This window comes from Natator depressus, chromosome 10 (assembly GCF_965152275.1).
Source record: "Natator depressus isolate rNatDep1 chromosome 10, rNatDep2.hap1, whole genome shotgun sequence".
Lineage (NCBI taxonomy): Eukaryota > Metazoa > Chordata > Testudines > Cheloniidae > Natator > Natator depressus.
Window position 1 is genome coordinate 64,066,881 of NC_134243.1, and position 18,599 is coordinate 64,085,479.

At 38.3% G+C, this 18,599-nt stretch overlaps 1 protein-coding gene across 3 annotated transcripts in view; it reads right to left on the reverse strand.

Moving 5' to 3' along the window:
- The window catches only part of SECISBP2L (SECIS binding protein 2 like), a 50,244-nt gene that overhangs the window by 28,736 nt on the left and 2,909 nt on the right, over positions 1–18,599 (reverse strand). Inside the window, exons 1-7 of one of the 3 annotated variants that reach the window (XM_074966378.1) lie at positions 17,241–17,304; positions 7,973–8,151; positions 5,848–6,163; positions 4,583–4,718; positions 2,103–2,335; positions 1,990–2,014; positions 992–1,107 (exon numbers count right to left, since the gene is read on the reverse strand). In XM_074966378.1, coding sequence (XP_074822479.1) covers positions 992–1,107; positions 1,990–2,014; positions 2,103–2,335; positions 4,583–4,718; positions 5,848–6,163; positions 7,973–8,151; positions 17,241–17,261 — 1,026 coding nt within the window. In that variant the 5' untranslated portion in view covers positions 17,262–17,304. Of the gene's footprint in view, positions 1–991; positions 1,108–1,989; positions 2,015–2,102; positions 2,336–4,582; positions 4,719–5,847; positions 6,164–7,972; positions 8,152–16,197; positions 16,218–17,240; positions 17,305–18,599 lie in introns of those variants that run through there. The other 2 variants (XM_074966379.1, XM_074966377.1) reach the window with 2 other exon arrangements.

Here is an 18,599-nt window from a genome sequence, read left to right on the forward strand (position 1 = left end):
ATACATATTAATGTTGTGTTAGCAATACGTAGGACACACACCTTGGCTGACTAACGAGAGAAAATAGTGAACCCACCAGTGTGCACCAAACAAGACTAAGTATCTTCTTGTGTACACGTACTTCGCTTCCAATACCTACAGTCTAAATGTAAATGAGTGGCCATTTTAGGCCACAAATGAAGGTCTGTGCTGTTGGATCCTGATGCAAGACTGCTGCCTTAGCACAGACAGCAGCTTGTTTCAGATTTAAAAAAAAATAAAAAAATAAAAATTGCAAGACGGCCAAGGTTAAAAAGGGCACTCTCTTTTTATATAGTTCCCACAAAAAAATCCTATCCAATACATATCTATTAGCATTCCCAAGTAAAGTTTTATAAGAATTTCATCCTACGTCAAGACCTTGCACAAATTTTAGCATAAAACAATTTCTGATTTAAAACCATCTACTTAGATACCAGAGCAGCATAAAGAAAATGTAATGGGAATGCTGACAATATAAAAAGGCACCAATATATCATGATGGCTGCAAATAAATTAACAAGAATGAGAACAGAGAATATAAATGCCATAACAAATTTAGCAATTTTAAAAAATCCCAAATATTTTGATCAATTTTCAAAGACTAAAATTGAAGCATTTTCCACTTGTTTAAAGCATCTGTTAAATTGTCCATATAGTACCTGAAAATCGTTGGATTATTCTATTATTAAATTGTACACTTTCCAGACATCTCTCCATTTCACATACTACTGACATGTCCAGAATAAACAGACCCTCCTTAACTCGAGATTATAGGCAGAATATTACCAAATGTGTACTTGCAGTCAAAGTATGAAGGCAATAAATAGAATGCATAGAGTGATTAAATGATATAAAGTTTGCTTTCCACTTCCATTTTAATGCATTGCTTACTGTATGTTACTTCTTAATAATTTGAGAGACGCAATTTACAGGAAATGAATGTGTTTTAATTTTAAAACATTAAAGGTACCTGTGAACTATTTCTTTGTTCAGCTGGTCTTCCACCTCTGGCAAATGTCTGAGGGTGTTCTATCCAAGGTTTTTTCTGAGTTGCCTGGGAATTTACATTAGTCCAACTTATGGCAGCTGAAAGAAATAGAAATTTCAAAATAAAATGTATGAAAGAAAAGTCAATAAGTTGTATTACTTTGATTGTATACACCACCGAACATTTGTCACTTAAAAGTAAAAGATCACACCAATATTGTGATGCGAATCTTGCAACAGTTTCTTCTCTGCCAAAAATTCAGTTCCATACTTATGATTTCTAGAATTTGGTAAAAAAACTGCTTTTGAGAACAGAAGGCAATCATAGGCACTCAACTGCCAATAGTGAAGTTTGATTATCTTGGTAATATCTAATGTAATAGTGGGCTCATTAGAATAGTTGCATATTATGGACAGTGAGCCAGTCCAATTGACTTTTCTGCCCACTGTTTTCAGGGCTGAATTTAGTACAATTCCTCTACAGTTATTTTTTATTATTATTACAGTAGGGTTTAAAACTCCTGATCAGGATGAGAACCTCCTTGTTCTGTCCTGTAAAACATACAAGTCATTGACCCAAGCAGCTTGTGTTCTAAATAGCAACGAAATACAACAAGTAAGGTAGAACACAGCGGGGAAGGAAACAGGAAGCAAGTGTGAAACACAAGGTTGCATGTATTCTTAGCTGAGAATATAATCTGAAAGCCTCAATTTTTTTTTCCTCTTTAGATACAGACAAGTGCAATTAATGAATCATTACCAAGCTACCTGCCTATTCATTATCATTGAGCAATTGACCATGGGTGTGATAGTACAGATGGGTCTTGAGAAGAGATTTGAAGGAACATGGGGTAATGGCTATGCTAACTGATTTAGGAAGACACAGGAATATTCCTAGCAACATGTAAATAAAGATATAATATGACACAGCAAATGTGACAGCTTCAAGATTTTCTTTGCAAGTTAAAAAAAAAGCTATACCTGCATTTATTGATGGTTCTACAATCTGAAAAGGAAGAAAGAACATTTTAGCAAATATTTTTATTATCGTAGCATCAAACAGCTGCCTTGGCACTTCACAAATGTTCACCTACATTCACTGCACCAGAATCTGTATTTTTTGAAGTCATAGCAGCAGCAGCCTGATTGTTGCTATGTTTAGGACTGCAGTAACCACTATCGCTGTCAATATCGGCTTCACTGGCCCCTTGTTCACTGGAGGACTCTGCAGCAGGATGGGATGCACGTCTTCGCCTGCCTTTTGATTTCCATAGCACTGTACTAGAGCTCTCAGAAAGTGACTTATTCGCTATCTCTGAAGGAAAATCTGTAAGACAAAGGAAGTGTAACTATTGTGTGGCAGCTGTTAGAAAGCTGAAAATATTACTAATGATACATTAAGATTTTTGATGAAAACACAAAAGCTACTGAAAAGAAGTCTTAGCACCAGGTACTTTCAAACTAGTAAAAAGAGAAATGTACTGACAGTGCTGGATGAAGCAAGCAGCAAGATCCAGTTTTCAGACTATTACCACATCTACTTGTGTTGTACTAACCGACCCCTTGATCAAGATGCAACCTATTTTTGGCAATGGGATTTGCCAACAAACAGGTTTTGTTGCCAACAAGAGTCTTCAAAACAAGGGAATTAGGTAACAGCATGTAGGTTGTCAAGCCAAAATTCTCATTAAGTTGCATGCTGGGTCTCTAAATATTCATACAGCAGGATTCTTGCAATTATTGCTTTAAATGCAGACATGGAACAGGCAACCACAGTGAAGAAAAACATTCCAGAAGATACATAAAGCTGAATTTATGAAGAAAGCCTTGCAATAATTTTTTTTACTGTATCAAATCCAATGCACTGTGTGGTTTTTAGAACTGCTCTTATATCTAGTCTCAAAAAAACAACAAAAAAAGTAGTTTTGCAGACCACTCTTGGAAGAGATTTATCCTTCTCCCAGCCCAGTGAATTTTATTACTCCTGAAAAGTTCCAGACTGATGCCACTAGAAGTTTGCCAAAGAACAGATAGAGCGAAGACAATTAATATTAGTCCAGTGGGGGTACCTGCTGCAATTGCCAACAAGAGTTCTAATTAGCATGGAAGTGTGATAACCATTAGAAAGCACACAGATTACCATTCATTTCATGTAGGCCCCAGGCAGCCAGATATTAAGACTTTTGCAAAAGAAATGTTTTTAAAGGTAGGTAATTTTTTGAACTTGATGTTAACTGTTTCCCTTCAAAACAACCATGGAAAGGAAGACTATATGAAGTATTACATAAAACGACAGGCTCCAGTTTTAACACATGCCTCCCAAATCTTATCAAAGTTTAAGCTTACTGTCATGCAATTAATAGTTCTTGTTTAGAACTATTTCTCTGCAGCAAGTGGCGTTAAACCTTCAATACTGAGGTTTTTATCTGGTTAAGTCATATAACTGAGCCCTACTGACTCACTACATGCTATAGAATGTTTATAGATTCAAGATTTCAAAAACTTTCTGACAATCAGCCTCCACCAAAAATATATCAGGAGCCCAGTTATCAGTCCTGCCACAAGTCCCACCCTCACACCATCTACCTTTCTAGCTACTTGGAAAGTCCATTTCATTGTTTACAAGGGTTTTCCCCAACCCCCACCCAAAAATTTACCAATATTTCTATAACCATGACTCTTACCTTAAACTAAAAGTAAAATCAGTGTCTGCAGCCTACCATTCATTAGCAGCTTTACAACAAATTAAATGCACACAGTGGAGAAGTTTGAGTGAGCAGGTGAGAAATAAGGGGAAATTTTCTGTTCATAAAAAACAAGAACTGCAGTTTCAAGCTTCAGGAAGTTTTTCTAAAGAGTGTGAGAAAAAGATGTTTGTAAACAAGTCCTGAGAGTGTCTTTTCAACTCCAAGTGTTAACACCATAGGCTTCAGCTAATAAATACTGCTAGCTGGAGTCTCCATATCGACTCAACTCAGGAGAACTTAGTCCTAGAGAAACCACCTGTCATTCTGTAAATTGAGATTCCACGAGTGGGGACTTCAAAGTCTGCAGAGCCAGCGCCCTTGATCATCTAAAGGTTTTGGGTACTCTCTCTTACCTCTGACGCCTTCAGATAATCATAATTTGTTCTACTGGGATCACAACTGCCACTGATGGCAGTCATTTTGGGGATGAAATGTGACAGCAGCTCAAAGACAATACAACTGCAGTTCAGGACAGGAAGCAAACCATACCATACAATTTAAAGTTACTAGAGAAATTAGGTAGGAAGATAAGATTCCAACTCAAAGTTAGTCAGGCCACTAGTGGTGCAATCCATCATTTCTTTCCCAAAGCGGGTTAAGGAGCCTTTAATAATTAGGAGTAGTCATATGTCTCCAGCAACATTCCTATGATGTGGCACTGATTAAGTTCTGAGAGCAAAGAATGCCAACTAATGAGTCAACCGCATGTTTTCTACAGCACTTCTTTGGTTCTTGAAGTTCTCCATTAGACATCTTGTAGGTCCAACCCTCCTTAACTTACAGCTGCAGTTCCAGTTCGTTAGACACAAAAAAAAACAACATCTTACCTGTTTGCTGAGATGCATCCACCAACAGCACAATTTTTGATCTGTTCTCAGGACCTGATGCACTGGTCTCTTTTTGGATAGCTACACTTTTCACTGGAGCCCTTTTGCTTTTTGTGTGCGTCTGTAACTGTAGTTGCTGTTTTAAAAGATCAAATATATACATGAGACATATTACTTAAATATGACAGTTAAAAATTGTTTGGTTAGTGCTATTACAATTTTTATGAAGTTCTAACAGATTCTTTATAGAAATTACCTGTTTGAAACAAGAGATTATGAGTAATGTTCTCCAGTAGTTCACAAGGTTGATACTATTTTGGATCACATTCTAGCATCTATCAGTTTGAAGAAGTTTTCAATATCTTCCATGCAGCTTAGTTTAAGGAACTACAAATACTATAATATACCGTAAGCCAACAAGTTTTGGAGACTATTACCTAAGCAGCTAATGCTAGACAACTACTGGGGAGCAAGAGAGGAGAGTTTTGTTGCAGTTTAATATAATTAATGTATTTCTACAAAAGCAAAATGACTACACAAACAGAGCGTCTTTTAGCTAAGTACAACATATTAATGGACTTCTTCTACTTCAATATAACCAGTGCTTCTTAGGACATATATGTACCTAAAACGTGTTCCAATAAAGCCCTCAGAAATGCTGTTGGATGTAAGCAGCCTAGTGCATGTGGCATGACAAATCACCTACTACAGTGGTTTTCAATCTGTGGTCTGCAGACAATGTCTAAGATTTCCCAAGGGGTCCACACCTCCATTTGAAACTTTTTAGGGGTCCGCAAATGAAAAAAAGTTTGAAAACCACCAACCTACTGTTTTAAAATTACTTATGCAATATTCAAGAGCCAGAGAGAAAAAAAATCCTCCGTGGTAGTCAACAACATCCAATGAAGCAGCTGTTGGCCGTATACGACCCTCAAACAACCTGTCTCCCAGCTCCCTAAAGCCAACAGCATCACCCCTCAGATAGTATATCTAGTTTCTTACAGTACAACAGTCACAATAGGATGATCTTGTTAAGTCCTTTGAAATACTAATTGTGTAAAATTAAAGCATCACTGTTATACTTTATATAAAGTTACACTGCTTCAGAAGAAACCAAGGGTAGAGAAAATTATTATACATATTTGTCCTATGCTGTTGAACAAAAATATATAGGATGAAAAAGCAGTTCATTTTTTGTGCCAAGATGTTTTCACATGATTCTATTATTTGCTCTGTTAATTAGGGCTCAAAAATAACACGCTTACCTTTTGGGCAGCTGGTCCCCTGTTACTGCTTTTGCTTCGCTGTCTGGATAATGGAAAGACTTGGCCTGGCTGGTTTGGGCGATCAGCGCATTCTGTTGTAACTGTACTTGCTGTCTGGAAGGGTGCAGAGTAGGGTGCAGGAAAAGGATGATAGAAACCCATGACTTGTGCACATGGTGCTGGCATAAACTGGTAATACGTATACTCTGTAGAGACTGGTGGTTGAGCAGATATAATAGGATATGCAAGGTATGGTCCTGTGGGGCTTGGGTTTGGCTGCTGCCATCTGATGTCATTATTATATAATGGAAATTGTCTGTAAAACCAAAAGAGAAAGAATAAAATTGCTGAATAGTTATATATAATTGGTGTGAGTTTACTAGTAACTTAGTACTTTATTCTGAAAAAGAAATTAGTGCAAACTGTTTCATGAACTCTTAGCTTTTAATAGCTTAACTCAAATGCTTAACTGTTAAAAATTCCTAGTGTGCAATATATATTTTGAGAGCATGACTGAAATAATGTAATTCCAACTGCATTCAAGGACTCTGTACAAAATACGCAAGATACAGTGGTAAACAAAACTGTTCAACCTAAAGATTTAAATTTTTATGAAGCAAAAGAATGTCAACATTATAGTAAGCAATAAAAAAAATAGGCCGGAAGAAACTAATATCTTATGACAAAATAATTGTCAAGAAAAAATTTTCACCACAACACAGAAAGCTGTTTATAACAAACTTTCAAATTAGAGGCATTGATATATATTTATAGTTTGTTTATACTGTAGTTCAAATTATTTCAACACATCAGAAAATGAAAATGGATTAAATACTTGGAGACACACCAGATAAATTTACAGATAGATATGGTAGCAATAGTTTAGTCTTACGTTCACCTACTTATCCAGGACAAATAATGTTCTGATAGACATGGGAAAACAAGCCATCAGCTCACATTTTATCCCAGGCTCTTAGGTTCCCTAATGCAGCCTTTGAGAGCGCACATGAAGACAGACACCTACTACTCAAGTAAGTTCTCTGCTCCTTGAAGCACTGAGTGCAAGTGCAAGTGCAAGTGCAGTGCAATGGTCTCCCATCCCAAACTCTACTGCCGAGTACAACCAAAATAGCCCCACAGGAACTCTGAGCCCAATTCCCCTCCTCTCCCTAGGACTAGGGAGATCATTGTGTAGGGAAGGCTGTAGATATGCATTAGAAAGAGGAGGGGAAGATAAGGGTAAAAATTCATGACAATTGTGCAAATCTGCACAAGCCAGTTCCTAGGAGGGACAGTGGTGTTGAGCCCTGCTGCGGGACTGGTATCTCATGGGTCCCGCTGCCATAATAGCAAGAGTGGGATTAAAAAAAGCCCCTACTGTTAAGTATTTTTAGTAATTTATACACTGTAGCATTTTAAGGTGCCATATAGACACTGACTAAGCCTTGTAACATTCCTATGAAGTAGGAAAGCATTACTCCCATCCTACATAGGAACACAAATATGGAGAGGATAAAGGTCTTCATGGCTAAAGAACTAGCGAATGGCAGAGCTGGGACTAGAACAAGGGGCTTCCAGTTTCTAATCCCTTCCCATGCTCAGTTTAATGCATCATGCAGTCTTGCACATGCACTGTGCAAATAAAGTTAGTTATGGGAAGGCCTCAGACTGCTAACAGCATACTGTTCTACCATTCAGGGATCCAAGTTAGACCCTTTCTCTTAGTACCTTGTTTTAGAGGTGGCAGGGTACAATTCAGAGACTCGTTTGACTGGCTCTGGAAGGTTTAAGAGTGGAGCAGATGGTTTCAAGAAGGATCTGTGGTCAGTCCTCTGACCAAGGCAAGAAAGAACAAACAAGGAATCTAAGAATGGAGGGGATTAAAGGAGAAAAATGGGGAGAACATTATCCAGGGTCACAGAAATTCTATCCTCACCCAGGAGGGGACAGAAGAGTAACTAAATGCAGCGAGGAAGTTCTCAGGCTTACCAATAATTCTATGAAATCAGTGTTTATATAGACAGACACTTTCTTGATTTCAGGCACATCTTTGACGGAAGGGAAATTCAAATTCTTATTTAAAAGTCAGTGCTACTTTCCACATAGGATCACAACCACAAATTACCTGTTGGCCTGGTTTTCCTGTACAAATGGGTAGCAAGTAATCAGGTAGCTGGGAATAGGAGTTGGTTCCACTCCATTAACACCTCCACTGTCATTAGGGAGAGCCATAGATATCATAAGTGTATCAGGACCCTTCTTCTGCGGAATAAATGGTTCTACTTCAGCTGACAGTTTAACATTCTTAAGAAAGGAAAAAAATATTAATAGAGTCAGTGGTTAAACAACAAGTTAACGACTGGTAGCAGTTATCCTGCAAATCATTAACAGATTCTCTTTACTTAGGACATTTGACACATTTAAGATTTTTAAATCATATAAGGAGCTGCCCATTTAAAGTCTTAAGTAATGACCAAGCTATTTACACTGGGAAAATGCATTTAAAAAGTACTAGCAGTCCTAAGGCTGTTTAAACAATCTGGTGCCTAAGACGGCATTTAGAAGTCCAAAATAAACTGGAAGACCAGTGTAAGAAAAGGTAGCTCAAATAACAAGTTCAGACACGTTTACTAGTTGTAAATATGATGTAAAAAGTAATATGATGTAAATATGTAAAAAGTATGGTCTTTATGAGAAAACCTAGTCTCATCATGACTCCCCTTATACTCTTTTAAGGAAACCATTCAACCAGTAACAAGTAAACACAGGGAAACAGCACTCCTCTTCCTCCTCCGTTGATGCCCTATGGAAAGATCATGGTTGGTTGGTGGGAATGCAACATCCTCTCAAGTGTAATATCACAAACCAAAAGGAATCACCTTCATCCTCTTTTCCATTTCTCTCTTTACTCGTCAGGATTATAACTCAAACATCCATCATGTCCACTAAATAAGGGCATTCTCCTCAAGAGCTTACAATCTTAAAATTCACAGGGATGCATTGCAATTAACACAAGCACCAATCAGGAAATCAATCAGCCTGTTGGTACAGGTGGATTTTTGGAGTGATTTGAATGAGCTGGAAAACAACTGACAAATGTTGATTGGGAGGATGCAGCAAGCATAGGAGCTGGCATGGAACATGCGGCATTTATGCTGGCCTTCACATTTTCAAAGCTCCAGATAAAAATCAATTAATTTTAAAGGACTGGAATTGGAAGCTTGCAGCGGAGGCAACAGTCAGGAGAGAGGGTAGGATGGAGTGTACGAAGACACTAGGTTAGAGATGTAAGTGGGGCACAGTTGTGTAGGCTTTCATAATAATTGCATCTTAACTGAAAGCATCACAGAATATTAGGATTGGAAGAGACCTGAGGAGGTCATCTCGTCCAACCTGCTGCTCAAAGTAGGACCAATACCAACTAAATCATCCCAGCCAGGGGTTTGTTAAGCTGGGCCTTAAAAACCTCCCTAGGTAACTCATTCCAGTGCTTCACCACCCTCCTAGTGAAATAGTGTTTCCTAATATCCAACCTAGACCTCCCTCACTGCAACTTGAGACCATTGCTTCTTGTTCTGTCATCTGCCACCACTGAGAACTGCCTAGCTCCACCCTCTTTGGAACCCCACTTCAGGTAGTTCAAGGGTCTCAAACTCAATCTACCTTAGGGTCAGTGCCAGTTCTCAAATCCTCCCAGAGGGCCAATAACGGCACTGAAGATGGTGTTCAGAAAGCAAATGTTTATATTTTTTATTTTGAATTTCTTAGAAATAATAAAACTGTCATATAACTTTAGACAATTCTTCGCCTGCCAGAGAGTTTTTAGTGTTTGCCAGACACCTGGCAACGCTTCAGTTCTGTCAGTTTGTTGATGTTTGGCCTCAGTGACTGAGCAGTTGAAACCTTCAGGATTGTAGCAAGATGTGCATCAGATAGTTGTGTTCTGTATTTTGACTTGTTTATATTCATTCCACGGCTGACTCTCCCTGGCAACTAATGATGCTGCCTCCATGGCTGACACTGCCCAGCGACTAGTGATGGTCTCTCTGTCCCTCTCCCCCAGCTAATGGGAGATGCAGAGGGTTGTGCCTGCAGCAGGTGCATCCGATGAAGTGAGCTGTAGCTCACGAAAGCTTATGCTCAAATAAATTTGTTAGTCTCTAAGGTGCCACAAGTACTCCTTGTCTTTATTCCATCTGCAATTTTTGTGTTTCAAGAACATTAAAAAATTTTGCCATGAAGATTAGATCAAAGTTACCACATAAATAAAAATGAATTTTGTCAGACCGTCTTTTCAAAATCATTTTGAAAGACAAGAGCCCCAAAATGACTAATCTAAAAGGTTTGCTAAACAATTTGGCCCCTTTTACACTGAGCCAAAAATAGATGGGCTGTAATGATTTCACTTTGAGTTGAAAAAAAGATCACTTTGCACCCATACTTAATACACTGTCAGAGGCTGCTGAAGTGAGACTGACGCCTATACTCTAGTTATATTCAGGGGCTAGACTCAAATTTGGTTGTTTGTGGAATGTGGATTTCGAAGCCTGCTTTATCCCCAATGCAGACAAGAACGCCAGTGACGCCAACCAAAGGAATTTAATTGGTCTTAATTTCCACTCTTCCAGTAGCTGGCAACCCTGCAACGTAGTGCATCATGAGTAATAAGCAGTGCTCTGTCCCCTGCATTCCACATCTTCTACAGAGATTTCCAAATGAAATGTGACTAGGACCAAGTGACCACTTGCTGTGGGACAGTTGCAAGGATTAAGTTTTCACATCTTTGTTATTGTATATATTAAATGCAATATTTACCAAAGACAATCCGAAAAGCAAAAGAATAAACCAATCAGACAAGCAGTATAGATGAAGTTTACTAGTTTAGAAATGAAAGCGATATTAAGAGTACTTAAAAACTAAGGAAAAAAGTTAAATAATGGAAGCAACAATAAAGTGAAGTGTTGCATCTACCAAACTGCATTTTTGGAAAAACTTCCCTCTCTTCAATCCCTTTGCAATAGAGTTATGCACTGAAAAAGAACTAATGCATCATCCAAGAAGACCTAATCTGCTGTAAAGATAGGTAAACATTAGAAGTTTATGCTAAGGTGATAGTACGATGGTAGCTCTTGAAGTTTTAGCAGGAAATGCAGGAGGAGGATACAACTGTGACTACTTCAACTACAAAAAAGGAAGCCAACTGGAAATGGAAAACCATGTGGTAGTGTTTCAAAACATGACCAGACGACCTATCATCCAGTAACTACTAATAGTTCTCAAAAATGAGTATTACATTATGAACTTTGCCCACTTATAGCACATTAATATATAAAATCTACAACATGTGATCCACCAAAGTCTGCATCACAGTAGAGCAAGTACCTTTGTGCTAATCAGCTGCACTTTCGGCAACTAAATAATGAACGAGAACCATCTTGAGCAACTTCACTACAACTCACAAAGCTTCATGCAGAGGAAAAATGGTACAGTAGTTAGGTCACTCACATGGGACTTGGGAGACCCAAGTTAAATTTCCTCCCAACTTGAGACTTCCTGTGTGACATTGGGAATGCCAATTAGTCGCCCAGTGGCTCAGTTCCCCATCTATAAAATTGATAACACTTCCCTGCCTCACAGGGGTGTGGTTAGGGTAAATCCATTAAAAATTGTGCTCGGATAACAAATTAAAGAGAGTTATAAGTACCTCAGACAGAGATTCACACAAATCCTTCTATTCTGAATTAATTCTTAGTTTTTATGATAGTCCAAAAGGACCTAATTAATTACCAAGTATTTGCACCATAATAGCTCCAACTCAGGATTTACCCAAAAACAAAAATGGGAGAAGTGCTCATGAACAAACAGTAGCTCTCTTGGCCATAGCAATTTCCGCTCATATACAGCTAACCCATTTCTATAAAGTCAGGCCAAGCCATTTAGATATACAAATACGGCATTGTTCATGAATGGCCGAAGAACTTCCAAATGGTTATTCCAGTTCTATTTCTTCCTAGCAATACGAGACAGTTTTGGCCCAGATACTATGCAACACATGAGCACTGACCAGGACCATAAATAGGCTTTCCAGTTATTTGTCGTCCAGATGGGGAAATACTTCATATCACTAGTGTCATAATGTTAAGATTGCCCTCATGAATTTGCACCACCTTTCTCTGTTTTTAAACAGCCAGGTGCCATTCTGATCAACCTAATGGCCAACAAAGTGAGACAGGAGAAAGAACAAAGTATTTTGTGGAAGTATCCTAGGTAGGAATTCTGGAATGAGTAAGCTTCAGTAATGCAATGCACTTCCACGAATGCTTTTCAAGCATGGAGAAGATCATATTTTTTAGGACCGTTGGTCACTGCCTATCTCATCTGTACAACTGTGAGGTGTCTGAAGTCCAATGTCTTATCAGGCTGAGACTGTGTTCCCAACAGGGTTTTAGGGAATATGTGTGGAAATACAGAGATCATTACTTGATGTCAGGTCACTGTAGAACTCTGTCATAAAAATGACTTCTCTTTACCCTTCCTTCCCCAAACTCCACCACTTTTCATGATGTATTTGATCATGGCATAGTCTTTAAGGTCAAATGTAACAATCAAAAATAGCTGATGAGACCCATCATTGACTAAGGCAGGAGTTTAGGATTTCCTGTAAAGAGGGGCTCTGCATTCTGTAGTCTGTCTCCAATTCATTGAGATTATCTTCACCTGTTAAGGCATCTGTACAATTACTCTGAGTTCATAGATTACAAGGCCAGAAGGGACCACTGTGATCATCTAGTCTGACTTTGTGTATAATACAGGCCACAGAAATCCCTGCAAATAATTCCTAAGACATATCTTTTAGAAAAGCATGCATTTTTTATTTAAAAATGGTCAATGATGGATAATCCACCACAACACTTGGTAAATTGTTCCAATGGTTAATTAACCTCACTGTCAAAAAATTATGCCTTATTTCCACTCTGAACTTGTCTAGTTTCAACTTCCAGTCACTGGATCATGTTGTACCATTTTCTGCTAGACTGAAGAGACCATCACTAAATATTTGTTCCTCTTGTAGATACTTATAGACTGTAATAAAAAAAGAGATGATTAAGAGTTATCAAGATGAGCATAAGAATGGCCATACTGGGTCAGACCAAAGGTCCATCCAGCCCAGTATCCTGTGTGCCAACAGTGGCCAATGCCAGGTGCCCCAGAGGAAGTGAACCTAACAGGTAATGATCTAGTGCCTTTATTATGGTGTCTTTGAAAAGTGTCCATGCAGCTTGCAGGGATTTCACTCTAGTCACTGTACCTTTTAATTTCTGTTTAACTAACCTCCTCATTTTTGCATAGTTCCCCTTTCTGAAATTAAATGCCACAGTGTTGGGCTGTTGAGGTGTTCTTCCCTCCACAGGAATGTTAAATGGTGTTATATTATGGTCACTATTTCCAAGCGGTCCTGTTATAGTTACTTCTTGGACCAGATCCTGCACTCCACTCAGGACTAGATCGAGAGTTGCCTCTCTCCTTGTGGGTTCCTCTACCAGCTGCTCCAAGAAGCAGTCATTTAAAGTATCGAGAAATTTTGTCTCTGCATTCCATCCTGAGGGGACATGTACCCAGTCAATATGGGGATAACTGAAATCCCCCACTATTATTGAGTTTTTAATTTTGATAGCCTCTCTAATCTCCCTTCGCATTTCATCGTCACTATCACTGTCCTGGTCAGGTGGTCGATAATAAATCCCTACTGTTATATTCTTATTAGCTCTTTGAGTCTATCATGTTTTCTAATCCTTTAATCATTCTCATAGCTCTTCTCTGACACCCGGCCCCCAATTTATCAATATCCTTCTTGAATAGGGGGCACCAGAACAGGACACAGTATTTCAGCAGTAGTCATAACAGTGCCAAATACAGAAGTAAAATAACCTCTCTACTCCTACTGAAGATTCTGCTGTTTATGCATCTCAGGATCGAATCACACTGTGAGTTCATGTTCAGCTGATTATCCACCATAATCCCTTTTATCTTTTTCAGAGTCATTGCTTCCCAGAATAGAGTCCTCCACCTTGTAAGTAGGGCCTACGTTCTTTGTTCCTAGATGTATATATTTACCCATATTAAAACACATATGGTATGCTTTGGCCCATTTTACCAAGTGATCCAGATTGCTCTGAATCAGCAATCTGTCTTCATTATTTACCTCTTCCCCAATTTTTGTCAAAAGGAAGACCAAACGCACAATCTCCTTTCTCTAACAAAATGTCATGATTTTGGGGGGTTCTAGCTGAGGATTTTTAAACCTTTGAGGTTGTCAATACTGTAATACATGTCAATTTTATAGGGAAGAGAGTTTTGCCCTTCATATTGATGTTCAGTTTTAACTTACAAAACGTTATGCAGTCGCTCATTATATATTTCAGTCCAACAATTACAACTCTACCAAGATGACATATATACTGAAGTGACCCTTTGTTTTCTATATAAGAGCTACTGTAGTCATCAACAGCTGCAAAGACAGAAGATGACACTAGCAGGACCAGACTGGTAAACTTTGTCCTATAGTTATAGCACTGTATGTTTAATCTTAGAAAAGTTTTTGTTCATTGTAACGTAATGGCATTCAATATTACCCATTAAAATAGGATCTCTTGTCTTCTATCTAGGAAAGCTATGTTAGGACTCAGATATTTTTTCACCACCTACAATGTGAGAAAACAGATGCATAGGCTACATTTCAGAAAAACAGAATAAAGCTGATTGTTTTACTATTTAAAGCCTGGAAACAAGAAGTCTAGTTGCAAAACATAGTAGGGCAAAAACATAGATTCTATAATTTTTGAAGCAGTTTTTCCAATTTTGCTCCTGAATCTTGTGTTTCAAATCTTCCATAATAACTTAAATATGCAGACAAGTCACACACTTCATCTATTTTAAGACCAACTTTGCAAACATAGAAACCAGTGTTACTATAATTATTTGACTTCCAAGTGGCATGTATTCAAGGAACAGTAAATATGCAGCCTAACTGCATAACAACAGAAACAGCCCTTGTAATACTGTCTGAAATGTAATTATACTCTGACAGATTTAAAATTGTATTTCCAAGATAATACTATCATGCTCAGGTACACTGGTCTCCATTCAAACACTTATGTTGTGTGAACTTATTTTTCCCCCTACAGATCTTCCACCATCATACATCCTTAAAGGTACTAGGTCCAAAGAAAATACAGTAGAGAGTAATGGTTTATGGCTGCAGAACAAAAATATATTTGAAATTCATATTCAGGTATGAGTTCAAGACTGCCTGTTTTATCACAGCACAAGCTTTACACAAAGTTGAAAGTTTAATTTGCTACCCATTCACTGAGTATTTTAGAACAGGTGAAAATCTAATCTTAATCTGTCATGATTTTGCAGTTGGTATGCTTTGGTTGGAAAGATTTTCTTTAGTTGACATGATAATCCCCACCTCGTTTATGATGAAAGCCAGTTATATATGCAATAATGGCAAGATAGCATTAAGGCTGAGATGCTACATATTTCTTTGAGACACACACACAGTAGGTGAGGTAATGTCTTTTATTGGACCAACTTCTCAGATACTCCGATTCCTTCTCCAGACCTGAAGAAGAGGTCTGTGGGGCTTGAAAGCTTGTCTCTCTCACCAACAGAATTTGGTCTAACAACAGATATTACCTCACCCAACTTGTCTCTTGAAAATAAGAATCATACTATATTGCAGGAGGATTATTTTAAAGGGACACTCAATTTAAAATTCACATTTTAGTTAGGATCCATACATGAACAAAACAAAAAATCTGAATACTTAGATTACCATAATCGAAAGATCAGAGGAACACATTTGTGTTTTTCAAGTGTGATTATTTTATACTAAGTGTAGCCCAGTCAATTTCTCCTCAGTTGTGTGGGTCTTCCAAAGATCAACACAGAGAAAAAGAAAATGTAATTACCCAAGACACTCAGATTCATACACTGATAAGGCCCTTTGTTTTCAGTATTTAGTGAAAAATTCCCAGGTTTAAAAAAAAGCTATAATTTGGTTTTTTAATTGATTTTTACCAAAATTTTGGGCCATTCAGGTACATGAAAATACTGATTATGTTAAGAAAAATTCAATACATTACATTAAGTAGATGTGTTGATGTTAATAATGTTATTCTAAGAGCACAAAGAAGAGGCTGTCTGTTAAAGTAAGGCAATGTAGAGGAAGACAGATGCACATGAACGTGCGTGTGTGCGTGCGCGTATCTATGTACATTCTGTTAATGTACGGTTCCTTAATAAACCGCAACATTAAACTACTTTATCTTTTAGTACTCTTACCTTTCTCTATTTGTTGCTTTTTTCTGTCCTCCCATCTCTCAGCATTAACTCTGGTATTACTCAGAAAATTGTGAAATTAATTTTTTACACTGATTTTCACTTAATTTTCAATTTCTGTAAACAACACTGAAAAATTCCTGAGAAAATTTAAAAAAACAAAACGAAACAAAAAACTGAAAGCAAAGGGACTTATACATTAGGAAAGGTAATGTAACATCGCAGTTAGAGGAAGGAATGGGAAATCAGGACTGGTTTCTTTTCCAAGCTTTCATTGACTTGGAGAGTGACCTTGGGGAAATCACAACTTCTATGTGCCTCATGTCTACTCACCAGTAAAATAAGCATACATACATATATGCACATACACACCCCTCACATGCATATTGTAAACTTTAATATTTATAAAAAGTGCTTTGAGATTTTTGCAGGAAGGCATTAGTACAAAGCATGACATGAGTGGAACTTTTCCCATTGGTCAACAATAAATCTGTCTAATAGCCACTAGAAGACTTATGGACATGCATATCTATCGTTGCAAAACAATTCTGACTCTTTTTTAAACACACTGAAGACCTTGTTCTGGTTATAGTTCAGTCATATGAAAATAAGAATCCTTACACAAAACATCCTTCTGGCAAGGACAGCTTTGTATTATCCTTAAGTGACTTCAAAGTTTAAGAAGAGAGAGTGTGTGTAACTTGGAGTTTAGCCTAACTCTTCTTTTTCCACTATAATAGACAAATCTCCCAATGTTCATATCCTCAAAAGAGAGAAATACAACTGGAGAAATTGGACAAAACAAAAACAGCACACCTACATCCAAATTACTTGGGTAATAAGCACTCAGCACCATAATAAAACCCCAACTACACCTCTACCCCAATATAATGTGGTCCGATATAACATTAATTCGGATATAACGCAGTAAAGCAGCGCTCCGGGGAGCAGGGCTGCTTTACCTTGTTATATCCGAATTCATGTTATCGCAAGCAGTTCCTCTGCACACACCCCCACTTGCTGTGCCTCCCCCACCCCCAGCTCACCTCCGCTCCGCCTGCTCCCATGAGCGGGACGAAGAGGAACCGCTCCCTGCCCCAGTTCACCTCCACTCCACCTCCTCCCCTGAGTGCGCCACCGCCGCTCCTCCCGCCCCCTTCCTTCCAGGCTTCCCGCGCCAAACAGCTGACTGGTGCAGCCAGCCTGGAAGGGGGGTGGGGGGCGAAGGGAGAAGCGGAGCGGCAGCAGCATGCACAGGGGAGGAGGTGGAGCAGAGGTGAGCTGGGGCAGCGAGCAGTTCCTCTCCCTACCCTGATATAACGCGGTCTCACCTATAAGACGATAAGATTTTTTGGCTCCCGAGGACTGCATTATATCGGGATAGAGGTGTATCTGTTGGCACTACTTTCCTTGCACTTTGTTCAAGCACACGACAAATAGGCTGTTTTTAAGTAACAAATACCATAACTTAGGACATGTCCGTGATTGATGTTTTGCAATTCCACTTGATTTCCTAATTGTGCTGATAGAGTCCAAGGCCTTAAGCATAGTCCTAAGCAAATAAACACATCCTAATTTTTGAATTTGAAAATAGTATCACCTTATTTAAAAAAAACCACAAGTTGTTTCTCTTCTCGTTTCCTACCACCACTCCCTTGCACAGAAAACCTGCAAACAACTTTGTGTGACCTTGCCTACAGTAGGAAAATAACCCATGGTTGACAACAGACGCCATCCAAACATGCCATTTAACTGCACTTGAACACATTAACTTCTGGCACTGACAGAACCAAACCATTCCAACACCCATTACAGAAATCGCAACAAACCCCAGGGTAGAATAAGGGGTTTAGAACAAATTTCTGTAACATGTCTCTCTTTATATTAATAACCCAAACTATTTAACCACAGTAGAGAGGGGCTCAGATATTACAGTGATACAAACCTAGCTAGAGGGGAGCTAAGGGGAATCCACAGATGACACTTTGTCACTTTAAATTGTTTTGTTAGCGTAGACAAAAAAATAATACAAGATGTGTGATGGCTCTCTTCTTTCTTCAAGACAGGTTTTTGTCCAAAGAGATGAATTATGTTAACACTGACAATCCCTTTTCACCCCTCATATATTATACATATAACATGCAACAACATTCACTCTTCTGAAATAAAATTCGAAAGCTTATGCTCAAATAAATTTGTTAGTCTCTAAGGTGCCACAAGTACTCCTTTTCTTCTTCTGACATAGTGATACTCTAAATCACATTAACTGTTCCTATGAGATGAGAAGTTGATTTTATTCTAGTTAGTCCCAAATAAACTGTAATGCTACTTTCTCCCTCCCCCAAAAGATTATTTACCTAACCACTTTCATCTCATGACTGTAGGCTTTTACACTATTTGTCAGT